Source organism: Gymnoscopelus microlampas, assembly GCF_963454915.1.
Source record: "Gymnoscopelus microlampas genome assembly, chromosome: 18".
Classification (NCBI taxonomy): Eukaryota; Metazoa; Chordata; class Actinopteri; order Myctophiformes; family Myctophidae; genus Gymnoscopelus; species Gymnoscopelus microlampas.
In genome coordinates this window covers 26,629,345-26,647,939 of record NC_139955.1, presented here as the reverse complement: position 1 = coordinate 26,647,939, position 18,595 = coordinate 26,629,345, and the positions used below count along the sequence as shown (strand labels likewise).

At 41.4% G+C, this 18,595-nt stretch overlaps 4 protein-coding genes across 7 annotated transcripts in view; all 4 read left to right on the top strand.

Annotated features, from left to right (window-relative positions):
- The window catches only part of LOC311065419 (protocadherin gamma-C5-like), a gene marked incomplete at its 5' end in the record, with an annotated part of 366,358 nt that overhangs the window by 258,358 nt on the left and 89,405 nt on the right, over positions 1–18,595 (top strand). The window contains one exon of one of the 4 annotated variants that reach the window (XM_084085757.1): positions 4,958–7,336. The exons of 2 other annotated variants lie outside the window; for them this stretch is intronic. In XM_084085757.1, the coding sequence (XP_083941883.1) occupies positions 4,958–7,336 (2,379 nt within the window). Of the gene's footprint in view, positions 1–4,957; positions 7,337–15,914; positions 18,330–18,595 lie in introns of those variants that run through there. One more of the 4 variants, XM_084085768.1, reaches the window with a different exon arrangement.
- Positions 1,919–4,333, top strand: LOC311065423 (protocadherin beta-16-like; the record flags this gene model as incomplete). The annotated part of the gene is made up of 1 exon (XM_084085775.1): positions 1,919–4,333. The coding sequence occupies one exon, from the start codon at positions 1,919–1,921 to the stop codon at positions 4,331–4,333; it is 2,415 nt and encodes an 804-aa protein (XP_083941901.1).
- Positions 9,255–11,648, top strand: LOC311065650 (protocadherin gamma-A2-like; the record flags this gene model as incomplete). The annotated part of the gene is made up of 1 exon (XM_084086094.1): positions 9,255–11,648. The coding sequence occupies exon 1, from the start codon at positions 9,261–9,263 to the stop codon at positions 11,646–11,648; it is 2,388 nt and encodes a 795-aa protein (XP_083942220.1). The 5' UTR covers positions 9,255–9,260.
- On the top strand, positions 12,335–14,719 carry LOC311065428 (protocadherin gamma-A2-like; the record flags this gene model as incomplete). The annotated part of the gene is made up of 1 exon (XM_084085780.1): positions 12,335–14,719. The coding sequence occupies one exon, from the start codon at positions 12,335–12,337 to the stop codon at positions 14,717–14,719; it is 2,385 nt and encodes a 794-aa protein (XP_083941906.1).

The following is an 18,595-nucleotide window of genomic DNA, read 5'->3' as shown; positions in this document are numbered from 1 at the left end:
TCCATTTACGGTCCGTACATCTATATAAACGTTCGGATTTCAAAATATAAATTGCTTATGCTATGGCCACGGATGTTAAAATTATGCACGGGACTCTCAAAAGTACCCGTATATTCTGTGTTGTTCAATAAAAAGCATTTTAATCCGATCGGTGGCCATTTTCTCATAGAGTTATAATGTATCAGAGTGCAATACACCTACCAACCGATAGGGTCGCTCAGTTGAACGCATATGGAGAAAATGGCCACCGATCAGATTAAAATGCTTTTTATTGAACAATACGGAGATGGTACGGGTACTTTTGAGAACCCGTACATAAATGTAACATCCGTGGCCATGGGATAAGCACTTTATATTTGAAATATGAACGTTTCCGTAGATGTACGGGCCGTAAATGGAGACAGTGCAAACACCAGGTTGAAGTTCATCCATGACGGTCGAGACAGTCGACCGTTGTGTATCCATGGCTATTACTCCCTCTAACATTTCCCGTGTTTTTAGTTTATTGAAATAATGTCATGCACATTTGTCCAGTGCATAGCCTACTGCAGGCCTTGTTGACTAGATTTAGAAGAGATTTTGAAGCTCTTGCTACTGAAATGATCGATTATTTTTAAGGGGAAAAGCCGTCATTTAACATGCAAGTCAATGGGTGAGAAGCAAAGTTTGCCAGGCGCTGCCAGGCCTGGGTGTGACTAACTCCGCACCACCAGTCACAGAGTGGAGTGGGTGGGGCTTAGCGAAGGGTCCATTGAAAGGCCTAAGAAGAAATGGCACCCTTTTCACATTGGCCTATTATAGCGCCACTAGGAGGCCACAATAACCTATCTGACCTGGCGGAGACCTCTGCTCCGAGGAGCAATTTTTCATAAGCCAGCAACATTTTAATATTAAGCCATACACCCTTATTTATTTAGCAGATGTGCTCCTGCATTTATTTAGGGCTATTGGTGGATACAAATGTAATTTTAAATATAATATAATAATAATTCTATAAATCCTGAAGTTTATTTAAAATATGTTTTATGAATTATAACCTCCTGGTAGAATGAGAGACAGTTAAGAAATTGCTTGTTTCAGCACCATGGACAGAGACATATGGTGATATGTTGTGAGATGCTTATTCAAGTGTGTGTTTGCGCTTTTTCTTTTTTTTTTTAAGAAAATGAATAGAAAAGAGTCTAGATTATTGCTAGTGTTTGGTCTCTTTTTTGAAGACCGCAGAAGGGGGATTAGGAACAAAGAAAAAGTCGACGTGTTTCACGTGTTGGCTGAATGTTCTGATTTTCGACTTTTGCCTTAATTCAGTTGTATTTTCTGGCTTTATCTTTCAACGTATTAGGTATGTTGGAGATGCTCTGCAACTATAGAAATGCATGGCTATTTTATGTTTTATTGAATATTGAGCACGTGGCAAGAGATCTTTTTTTAATTATTCATTCAAGTATTTTTGCTAAATGTAACTTGCATTTTTAGTTTAATCACTTAAATTCTCCCTTCAGTTCTCACATGTTATGTTGATATCATGCTATAAATGTACGGTCTTACTACATTTATCATAAATCTATAGCTTGCATTTATGCTATTTTAATGCATTTAAATGCTTTTATTTCTTTTGATAAGTGTTTGCAGTTTACGGCAATGAACAGACAGGGCCGCTGTTGGCCAGTTTGTGGTAGTTTTAGATTAGATTTACAGAGCAACCTCCCCCACTATCTCAGTTATAGAGAAATAGGAAGAGGTGCCTTGTCAACTGCTGGTATTACAGTGAACATTTAACGAAGAAACAACAGCAACTTGTACTTCTATTTTCGAAGTTGGAACGTGGATTGTTACTTTTTCGATGTTCAGTTGAAATCTGATGGGATATTATTACTGAGGCGTTTTTTGAGCAAATCTCAGATCATATGCTGGAGAAATGTGCGACAGAACAATGAGACGGCAAGTACTGTTGTTTATGTCGATGCTTTCTCTTAGTCCTATCCTCGGTCAGGTCAGCTATTCCATTCCAGAGGAGATGGCTAAAGGTTCTTTAGTGGGAAATATAGCACATGATTTGGGCTTGGATGGGAAAAGATTGAAGGCAGGCAAAGCTCGTATTTTTACTCGAGACAGTGCAGAATACGTCGAGTTTAATAAAGAAAGGGGAGTCCTGCTTATCAAAGAGAGAATAGACAGGGAGGCACTCTGCGGACAGACGACGCCTTGTGCTTTGCATTTTCAGATCATTCTAGAAAATCCAATGGAATTTTACAGCGTAAATATTGAAATAACAGATATAAATGATAATCCTCCATCCTTTGAAAAGAAGGACATGACATTCAAAATAAGTGAATCCGCTGTGTCTGGAGTCAAATTTGTTTTAGATAGAGCTGTCGATCTTGACGTGGGGACAAATGGACTGCAGAGCTATGTACTGAAACCATCGGATCATTTTAAACTGAAATTGCATGATCGAGACGATGGGATGAAAAATGTTGAGATGGTTTTGCAAAAAACTCTTGATAGGGAGAAGGAAGAGCTTATGTCCCTCGTGTTGACAGCCGTCGACGGAGGAGACCCGCAAATGTCTGGAACAATGCAGATTTTCATCAATGTGCTAGATGTCAATGATAATGCCCCAATTTTCACCCAACCGATATATAGAGCCACTGTGGTAGAGAATTCTCCCAAAGGCACAATTATAACAACAGTCAGTGCATCAGATGCAGACCATGGAACTAATGGAAAAATAGAATACTCAATCTCAAACACTTTAGACTATGCACGTGGATTATTTGAGGTGGATGGAGAAAATGGCGAAGTAAAATTGATAGGAAATATTGACTATGAAAAGGCACGGAATTTCGAGATTAGCTTACTTGCAAGTGACGAAGGGGGACTTACAGAATCGTGTAAGGTAAAAGTCGACGTCGTAGATGTAAATGACAACAAACCTATCATTCATATAATGTCCAGATCCAATATAATTTCCGAAGATGCGAAAATCAATACAGTCGTCACAATGATCAATACTGAAGATGTAGACACGGGTGAAAATGGCAAGGTTCAGTGCAATATAAATGAAAACATTCCATTCACGATGAGGTCTACATCCAATAACTTTTATAGCCTCGTAACAGACAGTGATTTGGACAGAGAGGGAGCCTCTGAATATAATATCACTGTGACATGTTCTGATGAAGGAGTGCCCTCGCTCTCCAGCAGCGTCACACTAACCTTGCAGATCTCGGATGTAAATGACAACGCTCCTGTCTTTGAAAATACATCATATGAGGCCTATATTGTAGAAAACAACACACCAGGCCTCTCTATATTCACAGTCAAAGCTATTGACGCTGACTGGAACCAGAATGCCCGTATTTCTTACATACTGGAGGACTCCACTGTTAATGGAATACCTGTCTCTTCTTATGTATCGGTTAGTGCTGATAGTGGAGTCATACATGCAGTGCGCTCCTTTGACTACGAGCAGATCAAGGACTTCCAGTTCCACATCAAAGCTCAGGATGGAGGCTCTCCTCCACTCAGTAGTAATGTGACAGTGAAAATACTGATCCAAGACCGGAATGACAACGCTCCTCAGGTTCTGTACCCAGTCCAGAGTGGTGTTTCTCTGGTGGCTGAAATGGTGCCTCGTTCAGCAGATGTGGGCTACCTGGTCACTAAAGTGGTGGCTGTTGATGTGGACTCTGGACAGAACGCCTGGCTCTCTTATAAATTACAAAAAGCCAGAGACAGGGCACTGTTTGAAGTAGGATTACAGAATGGAGAAATAAGAACAATACGTCAAGTCACTGATAAAGATGCTGTGAAACAAAGACTGGCTGTTATAGTGGAGGACAACGGACAGCCCTCTCGTTCTGTTACAGTCAATGTTAACGTGGCGGTGGCTGACAGCTTCCCTGAAGTTCTCTCAGAGTTCACTGACTTTACACTCGACAAGGAATACAATGACAACCTGACTTTTTACTTAGTTTTGGCTTTAGCTGTAGTTTCCTTTCTGTTCATCACGTGTTTGGTAGTTATTATATCAGTGAAAATATACAGATGGAGACAGTCTCGCATCCTCTATCATTCCGGTCTCCCTGTGATTCCATATTATCCACCACGTTACTCAGACACTTTGGGGACAGGAACTCTCCCTCATGTGTACAATTACGAGGTGTGCAGGACGACTGACTCCAGAAAGAGTGACTGTAAATTTGGCAGAGATGGTAGTCAGAACATACTGATAATGGACCCCAGTTCTACAGCGACGATGCAGAGGATACAGAGTGAAAAGAGCATCCTGGATGAACCAGACTCTCCACTACAGGTTGGCATAATGTAAAATAGCATTGTTTATGTTGCATATGCAATTGAAGGTCAATGTTTTCACCTAATCCATTTCCATTAATTAATTTGACTGCAGTGGTTTTCAGCACCATAGACAGAGATACTATTGCTTCCCTCTTCCCACGACAGTTTTGTGATGTTGTATGTTTGTCCAATGAGATAGCATACATATGGAGAAAACATATTTGTTCATCATTTATTTTGTTATATAACACATGTTTGGCCTACTTATTGCTTAATATAACAAGTGAAATATGTTATAACGTGCTTTAACCTCAGTCACACTTGGCAAAAATTGTGATTTCGGTGAGTTGGTTCACTTTGACTTCTGTAGTTTTGTGTATTGAACTCAGAGGGCCGCTGTTGGCCAGCGTGTTGCAAAAGTGTTGTGCAGCACATCCCACTTCTAGTGTTATCTTTCATAGAAAGAACAGTCAGAACGCAGAGTCTGCCGAATTGAAACGTTGGAGGGGGAGATGCCATGATAAACGATTTTGTTTGCTTTGCATTATTGTTCCTGCGTGCACTTTTGCATTCTGTTCACGAAATCTAATGGAATATTAACCTTTTGGATTATACATTTTCTTGAATTGATCAGGACAACATATCGACTAGAACAATGAGACGGCAAGTACTGTTTATCTCGGTCCTCTTTGTCAGTTCAGTCGTCGGACAGGTCAGCTACTCCATTCCCGAGGAAATGGTGAAAGGTTCTTTAGTTGGTAACATAGCACACGATTTAGGTTTAGATGTAAAAAGACTAAAATCTGGAAAAGCTCGTGTATATACAGGGGACAGTGCGGAGTATGTCGAGCTGAATAAAGAAAGGGGGGTCCTCCTTATCAAAGAGGCGATAGACAGAGAGTCTCTATGTGGTGAGACGACGCCTTGTGCGCTGCATTTCCAAATAATTATGGATAACCCAATGGAAATGTTTCGTGTAACAATAGAAATCACAGACATAAACGACAATGCCCCGGCTTTCACAAACAATGAAAAGCGTTTTGAAATTAGCGAGTCAGCAGTCATTGGATCTAAATTTGTATTAGAGGAAGCAATTGATCTCGACATCGGTTTGAATGGTCTGCAAAGCTATTCGCTAAAACCCACAGATAATTTTGCATTGAAACTGGAAGAACAGGCCGACGGAAGCAAAAAGGTAGAGATGGTTTTACAGAGGCCACTTGATAGAGAAAAACATGAGCACATATCCCTGTTGTTAGCTGCTATAGATGGTGGAGAGCCGCAGATGTCAGGGACATTGCAGATATACGTCACCGTGTTAGATGCGAATGACAATGCCCCGACTTTCACCAAACCCATATACAAAGCAAAAATAACAGAGAATTCGGCAAAAGGGACTAGTGTAACAAAGGTTAGTGCATCTGATGAGGACAAAGGCTCAAACGGAGAAGTATCATATGTCATTACCAAAAGCAAGCGTCGTTTTTCTGAACTGTTTCAGATCGACAGGAAAAGTGGTGAGATCACCCTAGTCGGTGAAATTGATTACGAAAAGACTAAACATTTTCAAATAGATATTGAAGCTGTAGACAATGGAGGACTATCCGATTCCAGCAAGGTAATAGTTGATATAATTGATATGAATGATAATAAACCCACAATAAATATAGTTTCTAAAGCTGACTTTATATTAGAGGATTCCCCACCAAACACCGTAATATCAATGTTAAGCGTAAATGACCCAGACTCTGAGAACAATGGACACGTGGGGTGTCATATCAATGACCACATTCCGTTTAAAATAGAATCGTCATCGAATGGATTTTATAGTTTGGTTACCGAGACAGCTTTAGACAGGGAAATGGCTTCCCAATATAATATCAGTGTGACGTGTTCTGACGAGGGAGTGCCCTCACTCTCCAACATCGTCACGCTCACCTTACAGATATCAGATGTGAATGACAACGCTCCTGTCTTTGAGAAGACCTCATACGAGGCCTACATTTTAGAAAACAACACACCAGGACTCTCTATATTCACAGTGAAAGCCAGAGACGCTGACTGGAACCAGAATGCCCGTGTTTCTTACATACTGGAGGACTCCTCTGTTAATGGAGTGCCTGTCTCCGCATTTGTATCTGTTAGCGTTGATACTGGAGTCATACATGCAGTGCGTTCTTTTGACTACGAGCAGATCAAGGATTTCCAGTTTCATGTTAAAGCTCAGGATGGTGGCTCTCCTCCACTGTGTAGTAATGTGACAGTGAAAATACTGATCCAGGACCAGAATGACAACGCTCCTCAGGTCCTGTATCCAGTCCAGAGTGGTAGCTCTCTGGTGGCTGAAATGGTGCCTCGTTCAGCAGATGTGGGATATCTGGTTACTAAAGTGGTGGCTGTTGATGTAGACTCTGGACAAAATGCTTGGCTCTCCTATAAACTGCAGAAAGCCACAGACATGGCGCTGTTTGAAGTGGGATTACAGAATGGAGAAATAAGGACATTCCGTCAAGTCACTGATAAAGATGCTGTTAAACAAAGACTGACTGTTATTGTGGAGGACAACGGACAGCCCTCTCGTTCAGCTACTGTCAATGTTAACGTGGCGGTGGCTGACAGCTTCCCTGAAGTTTTCTCTGAGTTCACTGACTTTACACACGACAAGGAGTACAATGACAACCTGACCTTTTACTTAGTCTTGGCTTTGGCTGTAGTTTCTTTTCTCTTCATCACGTGTTTAGTTGTTATTATATCAGTGAAGATATACAGATGGAGACAGTCTCGCATCTATCATTCCAGTCTACCAGTTATTCCATATTATCCACCACGTTACTCAGACACTTTGGGGACAGGGACTCTCCCTCATGTGTATAATTACGAGGTGTGCAGGACGACTGACTCCAGAAAGAGTGACTGTAAGTTCGGCAGAGCTGGTAGTCAGAACATACTGATAATGGACCCCAGTTCTACAGGGACGATGCAGAGGATACAGAGTGAAAGGAACATTCTGGATGAACCAGACTCTCCGATTGAGGTTGGAATGTTTTAACAATCTAATTATTGATTTACCAGTTTATTCTAATTTATATGGCGTTAAATTCAGTTGTAAAAAGTATTTACGGAATTACAATTTGTTTCCGCTGGGTAAAGTAAACGCCTGTTAATGGCACTTCTGGTTTCAGCACCAAGGACATAGCCGTATTTGTGTGTGTGTGTGTGTGTGTGTGTGTGTGTGTGTGTGTGTGTGTGTGTGTGTGTGTGTGTGTGTGTGTGTGTGTGTGTGTGTGTGTGTGTGTGTGTGTGTGTGTGTGTGTGCGCGCGCGCGTGTGTTTGTGTCAGGTTTGTATTTTTTGTTAAGCAAATGCTGTGATAATGCATTATCGTTGTGGAGGTGTCTTAGATACTATTATCGCTTGGGCGTGTTTCAGCACCATGGACAGCGCCAAAGCACTGCACAGTTTCACTCACACACACACACACACACACACACACACACACACACACACACACACACACACACACACACACACACACACCATTCATACACGCGCGTGTTTGTTTTGGGGTCTACTTATATGATATTCACTTTGGTCAAAGTATGACATTTCTTACACTCTCAAAGTGATATTTGTCAACACTGACTGCTGATTTTCTTCGAGATACAGAGTTTTGGCAATGAGATTATATTTAAATGAACATTTCATAATAGGCCCTGTCTAGACGCTGGTGCTTGTGGTGTGGGTAGCCTGGAAACGGGACGAATCTGCCATTGCAAAAAAATAATTAATAGCCGTATATATTTATCTGACCATTCCAGGCTAGTGGTGGGGGTGGTGGTACAAGGGAAGACACTGCGTAGATAGATGGTGATTGGTGAAAGATCTTACTGAGCTGTATGCAACATTCAGTCTGAAAGAAAGAACGATATTTGTAGAACATAGACAATCACTTGATTGGCTAACTGCAAATTGAGAGACTCTGATCGGTTGTCTATGCTCATGCTTAGAAGTAAAAAAGAGTAAAAGAATGAAGAAGGAGAAGGAGAGAATGAGGGAAACATTCTACCTCATTGAACTTTCACAACATTTTCATTACTGACAATTAGTCAACCAAATGTTTGCACCAGATTATAGCACTTTAATCATTTGACTGTGATAATCTGGAGACAAATGTTTGCTCTGCAATCACTTAGTGACTTGCAGCATAGTCGTTTAGAAGATTATAAAGAATGTTTATGGGTTGTCCTTGTGCTATTATGATGATGTTACTGATATTTAATTGGAAACATTGACTGAGATGGATTTGAATCGGATGGACTAACTGGGTGGGTGTTGTGATGTTTCAAAAGTCTGCCAAGATAAGTATAATTGCTTGTAGCTGAACATAGATATATAACTAATTGTAAAACCACAACCTTGCTCGTTTGAGAAGCTTCATTCTTTGTATTTTCTTTGTTGTGATTTCCCTTGGTTTAGCTCAATTATGTTTGTGCTGTGCCTAAATATGCAATACATGGGGTAGCTGCAGTTCTGCGAATGTGTATTTCCTTAATTTTGTGTGTTCCAACAAAAGTGCTACACAACACAAGACCACATTTTAGTCAGTGCATCTACTCAAGCTTTGGTGCAAGCCATATTTGACTTAAGTCTTCCACTGCTTCGTGTAGTTCTATGTGTTGAGCAGCGAGGGCCGCTATTGACCAGTATGTAGCGGGGTTGTAAGAGATTTACAACAGTACCTCCCTCCAACATCTCGATATAATGCAAGGGGAATGAAAAAGAGTGAACGCAGAATCCGTGTGACAGAGAAAACGGAGACAATAGCGAGTGATATAATCTTTCATTGGTGTGGAATATCAACTTTTCTTAAAACATATTTCATTTTGGGATCATTCTTTTGGTCTTCTTGTGGATTACAATTTTCTTAAAATGGCGCAGGAGCAAATATCAGACAGAACAATGAGATGGCAAGTACTGTTATTTGCCTTGGTTCTTATTCTTGATTCAGTGCTCGGGCAGGTCAGCTACTCCATTCCTGAGGAATTGGCAAAGGGGTCTTTAGTTGGCAACATCGCTCAGGATTTAGGGATAGATGTTAAAAGGCTCAAATCTGGCAAAGCTCGTATTCATTCGGGAGACAGTGGAGAATATATCGAGCTGAATAAAGACAGGGGAGTCCTCCTCATCAAAGAGAGAATAGACAGAGAGACGTTGTGCGGCGAAACAACGCCTTGTGCTTTACATTTCCAGATTATTTTGGAAAATCCAATGGAAATGTTCCGTATAACAGTAGAAATCACGGACATAAACGACAATTCTCCCAGCTTTGCATCAAATGAGAAGCGTTTCGAAATCAGTGAATCCGCCGTCATTGGTTCAAAATTTGTGTTGGAGAAAGCGGCTGACCCTGATATTGGTTTGAATGGTCTCCAAAGCTATTCACTTAAACCAACAGAAAACTTCGTATTGAAATTAGAGAACCAGGCAGATGGAAGTAAAAAGGTAGAAATGATACTACAGAAATCTCTAGATCGAGAAAACCAGGAGCAGATATCATTGTTATTGACTGCTCTGGATGGAGGAGAGCCGCAGATGTCGGGGACAATGCAGATACACGTAACTGTTTTAGATGCAAATGATAATGCTCCAGTTTTCACAAAACCTGTCTACAAGGCAGCAGTAACTGAGAATTCACCGAAGGGAACTAGAGTAGCTACTGTTAGTGCATCAGACAGAGACAAAGGCTCATACGGAGAAATATCGTATATAATTAGCAAAAGCAAACGTTTATCCGAACTATTTCAGATCGATAGGAAAAGTGGGGAGGTTATCTTGGTTGGTGACGTAGATTTTGAAAAAGCAAAGCATTATCAAGTGGATATAGAAGCTATTGATAATGGAGGGCTGTCTGATTCTGGTAAGATAATTGTTGATGTGATTGACGTAAATGATAACAGTCCACATGTAATTGTACTCTCAAAATCTGATAACATACAAGAAGACTCCCCTCCAAATACCGTAATTGCTATGTTAAGTGTAAATGACCCAGACTCGGGGCAAAATGGACAAGTGACGTGTGGTATGAATGAAAATATTCCGTTTAAAATTGAGTCAACGTTAAATGGATTTTATAGTTTAGTTACAGAGACGGCTTTGGACAGAGAGATTGCTTCGCAATATAATATCAGTGTGACGTGTTTTGATGAGGGAGTGTCCTCACTCTCCAGTAGTGTCACGCTCACTTTGTATATATCTGACGTAAATGACAACGCCCCAGTTTTCGACAAAACATCATATGAGGCCTACATTGTAGAAAATAACACACCAGGACTCTCTGTATTCACAGTGAATGCAATAGACGCAGACTGGAACCAGAATGCTCGTGTTTCTTACATACTGGAGGACTCCTTTGTTAATGGGGTGCCCGTCTCCTCATACGTGTCTGTTAGTGCTGATAGTGGAGTCATACATTCAGTGCGCTCTTTTGACTATGAGCAGATCAAGGATTTCCAGTTTTGCGTTAAAGCTCAGGACGGTGGCTCTCCTCCACTCAGTAGTAATGTAACTGTGAAAGTACTGATCCAGGACCAGAATGACAACGCTCCTCAGGTACTTTATCCAGTCCAGACTGGTGGCTCTCTGGTGGCTGAAATGGTGCCTCGCTCAGCAGATGTTGGCTATCTGGTCACTAAAGTGGTGGCTGTTGATGTGGACTCTGGACAGAATGCCTGGCTGTCATATAAACTGCAGAAAGCCACAGACAGGGCGCTGTTTGAAGTGGGATTACAGAATGGTGAAATAAGAACCATCCGTCAAGTCACTGATAAAGATTCTGTAAAACAAAGACTGACTGTTGTGGTGGAGGACAACGGACAGCCCTCTCGTTCAGCTACAGTCAATGTTAACGTGGCAGTGGCTGATAGCTTCCCTGAAGTTCTCTCAGAGTTCACTGACTTTACACACGACAAGGAATACAATGACAACCTGACGTTTTATTTAGTCCTGGCTTTGGCTGTAGTTTCTTTTTTATTCATCACGTGTCTAGTGGTTATTATATCAGTGAAAATATACAGATGGAGACAGTCCCGCCTCTATCATTCCAATCTCCCAGTGATTCCATATTATCCACCACGTTACTCAGACACCTTGGGAACAGGGACTCTGCCTCACGTGTACAATTACGAGGTGTGCAGGACGACTGACTCCAGAAAGAGTGACTGTAAGTTTGACAGGACTGGTAGTCAGAACATATTGATAATTGACCCCAGTTCAGGGACGATGCAGCGGATACAGAGTGAAAAGAACATCCTGGATGAACCAGACTCTCCTTTAGAGGTTAGTGCCTAATACACATTGTTGAATCTAACTTTATGGAAACTTTCATTTTCAGACTGATTTTATTATGTTTATATCAAGTTTCTGAAATATTGTTCAACGTTGATATTCTCAAACTTTTTGCGAGACATATTACAAGACGTATTGCTTGAAGTATAGCTTTTGCTTGTACAATACAACTGTGCAGCTTTTAGGCATTATGTCTGGGAGTTAATGTGATATCTATTATGATTAGTCCTCAAAACAAGTTATCATAGGTAGGATAATACAAAAACAACTTGCATGCATGTATAGCCTATAATGCGCTCAGCCTCTTGTAGCCTTTTAACCGTGTCATATAGCAATTCAATGTTGTTGCGTGGTACAGCACCATGGACAGCGTCAACTGCATGCTGCAGCTGTTGCTCTAGTGTCCTGTAGTTCAAATTGTAGAACAGACAGGGCCGCTGTTGGTCAATGGGTTTCTGTCTTGTATTATAATTTGCATTGGTGCCTCCCCCGTCAACACGGCCTATTACAGAGAGATATAGAGCTATATACAAAGACAGTAGTCTTGGTGAAACAGAAAAGACGCTACAGGGACTTGATTTGCTCAGGAATCTCGGATTATGATCACAATTCATCAGACGGATAAGGGAATATTATTGTTTTTAAAAGGAAAGCAAATTTACCTCTTGCGCAGATAGACGCACGGAACAATGGAACGGCAAGTACTGGTGTTTATCTTGATGCTTTCTCTCAGTTCAGTGCTCGGGCAGGTCAGTTACTCTATTCCTGAGGAAATGGAGTCTGGCTCTTTAGTCGGCAATATAGCACAGGATTTAGGTTTGGATGTGAAAAGATTAAAGTCGGGGAAAGCCCGTATCTATACAGGAGACAGTGCAGAATACGTCGAGCTGAATAAGGACAGAGGGGTCCTCCTTATCAAGGAGAGAATAGACAGAGAGGCTTTGTGCGGTGAGACGACGCCTTGCGCTTTACATTTCCAAATGATTCTGGAAAATCCAATGGAATTTTACACCGTTACAATCGAAATTACCGACATAAATGATAGCCCTCCAACATTCGAGAGGGGGGAAATACAATACGAAATCAGCGAATCCGCCATTATTGGAGCACGATTTGTCATAGAGAGAGCTGTGGACGATGATGTTGGTGTCAATAGTATTCATACCTATAACCTCAAACCCACTGATAATTTTTCTCTGAAAACGCCTGGTCGAGGAGAAGGCAGTAAAAATATCGAAATAGTGTTAACTAAATCATTAGACAGAGAAAAACAAGAACACATTTCACTGATTTTAATCGCGGTAGACGGTGGGCAGCCTCAGCTTTCTGGGACAATGCAGATTCTTGTTAATGTATTAGACAATAATGATAATGCACCTATCTGTGCACAACCGATGTATAGGGCGAGTGTGATAGAGAACGCACCTATAGGAACTGTTTTGACTACAGTAAGTGCATCTGATGCTGACCAAGGTGCGAATGGAAGAGTAACATACTCCATTCCAAAGTCAGGAGTAGCTAGTGTTTTTGATATTAATGCAGCAAATGGCGTGGTGACGTTACAGGGAAGTGTCGACTATGAGAAAAAAAGAAATTACGAAATCAACGTTAAAGCTAGTGACCAAGGAGGCCTCTCAGAAGCCTGCAAAATGATTATAGAAGTGCTTGATGCAAACGACAACAAACCTTCCATTAACATTATGTCCAGTTCAAACATTATTTCTGAGGACGTGAAACCAGGAACGGTTGTTACTATGATGAATATTCAAGATCCAGATTCAAATGAAAATGGCAGAGTGCAATGCAGTTTAAATGAAGATATTCCTTTTGCTATAAAGGCGTCGTCAAATAATTTCTTTACCGTATTGACAGATAGTGATTTAGACCGAGAGAGAGCAGCGGTTTATAATATCAGTGTCACGTGTTCTGATGGGGGAGTTCCTTCGTTGTCCACGACGGTCACTCTCGCCTTGCAGGTCTCAGATGTGAATGACAATGCACCTGTATTTGAGAAGACCTCATATGAGGCGTACGTTATAGAAAACAACACACCAGGCGTCTCTATATTTACAGTAAAAGCATTAGATGCTGACTGGAAACAGAATGCCCGTGTCTCCTATATACTGGAGGACTCCTCTGTTAACGGAGTGCCCGTCTCCTCATACGTGTCTGTTAGTTCTGATAGTGGAGTCATACATGCAGTGCGCTCTTTTGACTACGAGCAGATCAAGTATGTCCAGTTTTGCGTAAAAGCACAGGATGGAGGCTCTCCTCCACTCAGTAGTAATGTGACAGTGAAAATACTGATCCAGGACCAGAATGACAACGCTCCTCAGGTTCTGTATCCAGTCCAGACTGGTGGCTCTCTGATGGCCGAGATTATGCCTCGTTCAGCAGATGTGGGCTATCTAGTCACTAAAGTGGTGGCTGTTGATGTGGACTCAGGACAGAATGCCTGGCTCTCATACAAATTGCAGAAAGCCACAGACAGGGCACTGTTTGAAGTGGGATTACAGAATGGAGAAATAAGAACCATCCGTCAAGTCACTGATAAAGATGTTGTGAAACAAAGACTGACTGTTATAGTGGAGGATAACGGACAGCCCTCTCGTTCAGCTACAGTTCGTGTCAACGTGGCGGTGGCTGACAGCTTCCCTGAAGTTTTGTCAGAGTTCACTGACTTTACACACGACAAGGAGTACAATGACAACCTGACGTTTTACTTAGTGTTGGCTTTGGCTGTAGTTTCCTTTTTGTTTATCACGTGTTTAGTTGTTATTATATCAGTTAAAATACACAGATGGAGACAGTCTCGCATCCTCTATCATTCCAGCCTCCCAGTGATTCCATATTATCCACCACGTTACTCAGACACTTTGGGGACAGGGACTCTCCCACATGTGTACAATTACGAGGTGTGCAGGACCACTGACTCCAGAAAGAGTGACTGTAAGTTCGGCAGAGCTGGTAGTCAGAACATACTGATAATGGACCCCAGTTCTACAGGGACGATGCAGCGAATACAGCATGAAAAGAGCATCCTAGATGAACCAGACTCTCCTCTAGAGGTTTGAATATTTCTCTTCTATCTTCTAGCCAAGTGCATAGCTTTGCTCAACTTTCAGCACCTTGGACAGCGACAACGTAATGTTGTAAGATTTTCTTTCCTCTATCATTCTTTCCGCCTAGCGTATCTATCTTTTTGTATATATGAATGTAATTGTCTGGCTTTGGCTGTTACAACAACGAATGGATATGCTTCATATTCATTATGATGTACAGTATTGATATACTGCCGTGAAAACAGGATTTTCCAAATTTTTAAATATGCCTTTTCCAGTCATGCATGAACCTGCATGGGCGAACCAGACTTTCCTCTGAGTTTTAAGATTTTAAACTCTACATGTATTTGTATAATTTTATTTTAAATCAATTAACCATAAAGTTCACTTTAAAACATCTTAATTCGACGCTGTATCCTACTGTGCTCGTGCCTTTAATAAAGGCATGTTAATCGGATCAATTGTTTCTGCACCACAGAGACATAAATGCACGGACATTATGTGCCTTGCTACTTTCATTAGGTGTGTGTGTGTGTGTGTGTGTGTGTGTGTGTGTGTGTGTGTGTGTGTGTGTGTGTGTGTGTGTGTGTGTGTGTGTGTGTGTGTGTGTGTGTGTGTGTGTGTGTGTGTGTGTGTGTGTGTGTGTGTGTGTGTGTGTGTGTGAATCATTTTGCCATATTTGTTTTTTCATACCGGAACCTGGTTGTTTGTGCGACATCTGCAGTGTTTACGTGAGGTTGGATGAATTGTATTGCACTAAACATTTTATTTGATAACATGCCTATTGTGTTTCACAATTATTCTTGTTACCATTACATTTTTAATAAAATACACATAATAAATAACCAATATAGCCATATCCCAGGCCATACTGTACAATTGACTGCAGACTTTTCTACATACGAATAACTTTCTTATTCCACTGCGTTGTGCAGTTCAGTGCCTTGAGCAGAGAGGGCCGCTATTGACCAGTGTGTGGCAGGTTTATATCATGTTTACAGAGTACCTCCCTCCAACATCTCGTTATAATGCAAGGGGAGTGAAAAAATAATCTGAACGCAGGAAGCGTGTGGCCTAATAGAGAATCCTGAACAGGGAGACCAGGGATAATTTGTATTTCCCAACCCATGGAATATTAAAACACGGAAACTACAGCAGCATTGGGATTATTCAATTCGTCGTCTTTTGGATTACAATTCTGATAGAAATGGCGCAGGAGCCTATATCGGACAGAACAATGAGACGGCAAGTACTGCTATTTCTGTCGGTTCTCACTCTTCATTCAGTGTTTGGGCAGGTCAGCTACTCCATTCCCGAGGAAATGTCGAAAGGATCTTTAGTTGGTAAAATAGCTCAGGATTTAGGGATAGAGGTTAAAAGGCTTAAATCCGGTAAGGCTCGGATTCATTCGGGAGATAGTGTAGAATACATCGAGCTGAATAAAGACAGAGGAGTCCTCATTATCAAAGAGAGAATAGACAGAGAGATGCTGTGTGGGGAAACAACGCCTTGTGCTTTACATTTTCAGATCATTCTCGAAAATCCAATGGAATTATTTCGTGTAACAGTCGAGATCACAGACATCAACGACAACCCTCCCAGTTTTGCGTCTGTTGAAAAGCGTTTTGAAATTAGCGAGTCGGCAGTCGTTGGTTCTAAATTTGTGTTAGATAAGGCAATAGATCCCGACATTGGTTTAAATGGCCTCCAACACTACTCCCTTAAACCAACAGATAACTTTATATTGAAATTAGAAAATCAAGTACACGGGAATACAAAAGTTGAAATGATTTTACAGAAGCCACTCGATCGAGAAAAACTAGAACAAATATCACTGTTGTTAACTGCTCTAGATGGAGGAGAGCCGCAGATGTCGGGGACAATGCAGATCTACGTCACTGTGTTGGATGCAAATGACAACGCTCCAGTTTTCACAAAACCTGTATATAAAGTCTCGATAGAGGAGAATTCACCCAGGGGGGTAAGCGTAATAACTGTTAGTGCATCTGACAGAGACAAGGGATCCTACGGAGAAATATCTTATGTAATTTCCAATAACAAGCATCGTTTATCCGATCTTTTTCAGATTGACAAGATGAGTGGCCATGTTATTTTGGTCGGTGAAATCGATTATGAAAAAGCAAAAAGCTATGAAATAGATATAGAAGCTGTTGATAATGGAGGACTATCTGATTCTAGTAAGATCATTGTTGATGTCATTGACATGAATGATAACCATCCCCTTTTGAACATACTCTCAAAATCAGAAAGCATACAAGAGGACTCTCCTCCAAACACCGTAATATCTATGTTAAGTGTAAGTGACCCTGACTCTGATCAAAACGGACAAGTAACCTGTAGTATAAACGAATATATACCGTTTAAAATAGAGTCAACATTAAGTGGATTTTACAGTTTAGTTACAGAGACAGCTTTGGACAGGGAGGCTGCATCCCAATATAACATTAGTGTGACGTGTTCTGATGAGGGAGTGCCCTCGCTTTCCAGCAGCGTCACGCTCATCTTACAGATTTCAGACGTAAATGATAACGCTCCTGTCTTTGAGAAGACAAAATATGAGTCATACGTTGGAGAAAACAACACACCGGGCCTCTCTATATTCACAGTAAAAGCCAGAGACGCTGACTGGAACCAGAATGCCCGTGTTTCTTACATACTGGAAGACTCCTCTGTTAACGGGGTGCCCGTCTCTTCATATGTGTCTGTTAGTGCTGATAGTGGAGTCATACATGCAGTGCGTTCTTTTGACTATGAGCAGATCAAGGACTTCCAATTCCACATCAAAGCTCAGGATGGAGGCTCTCCTCCACTCAGTAGTAATGTCACTGTGAAAATACTGATCCAGGACCAGAACGACAACGCTCCTCAGGTCCTTTACCCAGTGCAGAGTGGTAGCTCTCTGGTGGCTGAAATGGTGCCTCGTTCTGCAGATGTGGGCTATCTGGTCACTAAAGTGGTGGCTGTTGATGTGGACTCAGGACAGAATGCTTGGCTGTCCTATAAACTACAAAAAGCCACAGACAGGGCACTGTTTGAAGTGGGATTACAGAATGGGGAAATAAGAACAATCCGACAAGTCACTGATAAAGATGCTGTTAAACAAAGACTGACTGTTATAGTGGAGGACAACGGCCAGCCATCTCGTTCAGCTACAGTCAATGTTAACGTGGCGGTGGCTGATAGCTTCCCTGAAGTTCTGTCAGAGTTCACCGAATTTGAACACGACAAAGAGTACAATGACAACCTGACATTTTTCTTAGTGTTGGCTTTGGCTGTAGTTTCCTTTCTCTTCATCACGTGTTTAGTGGTTATTATATCAGTGAAAATATACAGATGGAGACAGTCCCGCATCCTCTATCATTCCAATCTACCAGTTATTCCATATTATCCACCACGTTACACAGACACTTTGGGGACAGGGACTCTCCCTCATGTTTACAATTACGAGGTGTGCAGGACAATTGACTCCAGAAAGAGTGACTGTAAGTTCGGCAGAGCTGGTAGTCAGAACATACTGATAATGGACCCCAGTTCTACAGGGACGATGCAGCGAATACAGAGTGAAAAGAGCATCCTGGATGAACCAGACTCTCCACTAGAGGTTTGGAATGTTACAATATACATTTTTACTTTTTGGTTGTATGGGCACGATTCATGTGTTTTTTTGGGGCTTTTATGAATTTAATGATAGGACAGTAGACTGACAGGAAATGGGGAGAAAGATGCGGGAGTGACACGCAGCAAAGGTCGTCGACATTGAAGCCTAGGGTGCCTGGACCGCCACACCGTGGCCCAGGCCAGGTTATACATTTTTTATGAACATATCAGAAACACATAATGTCTTTTCTTCTTGTTTTCCCCTTTTTC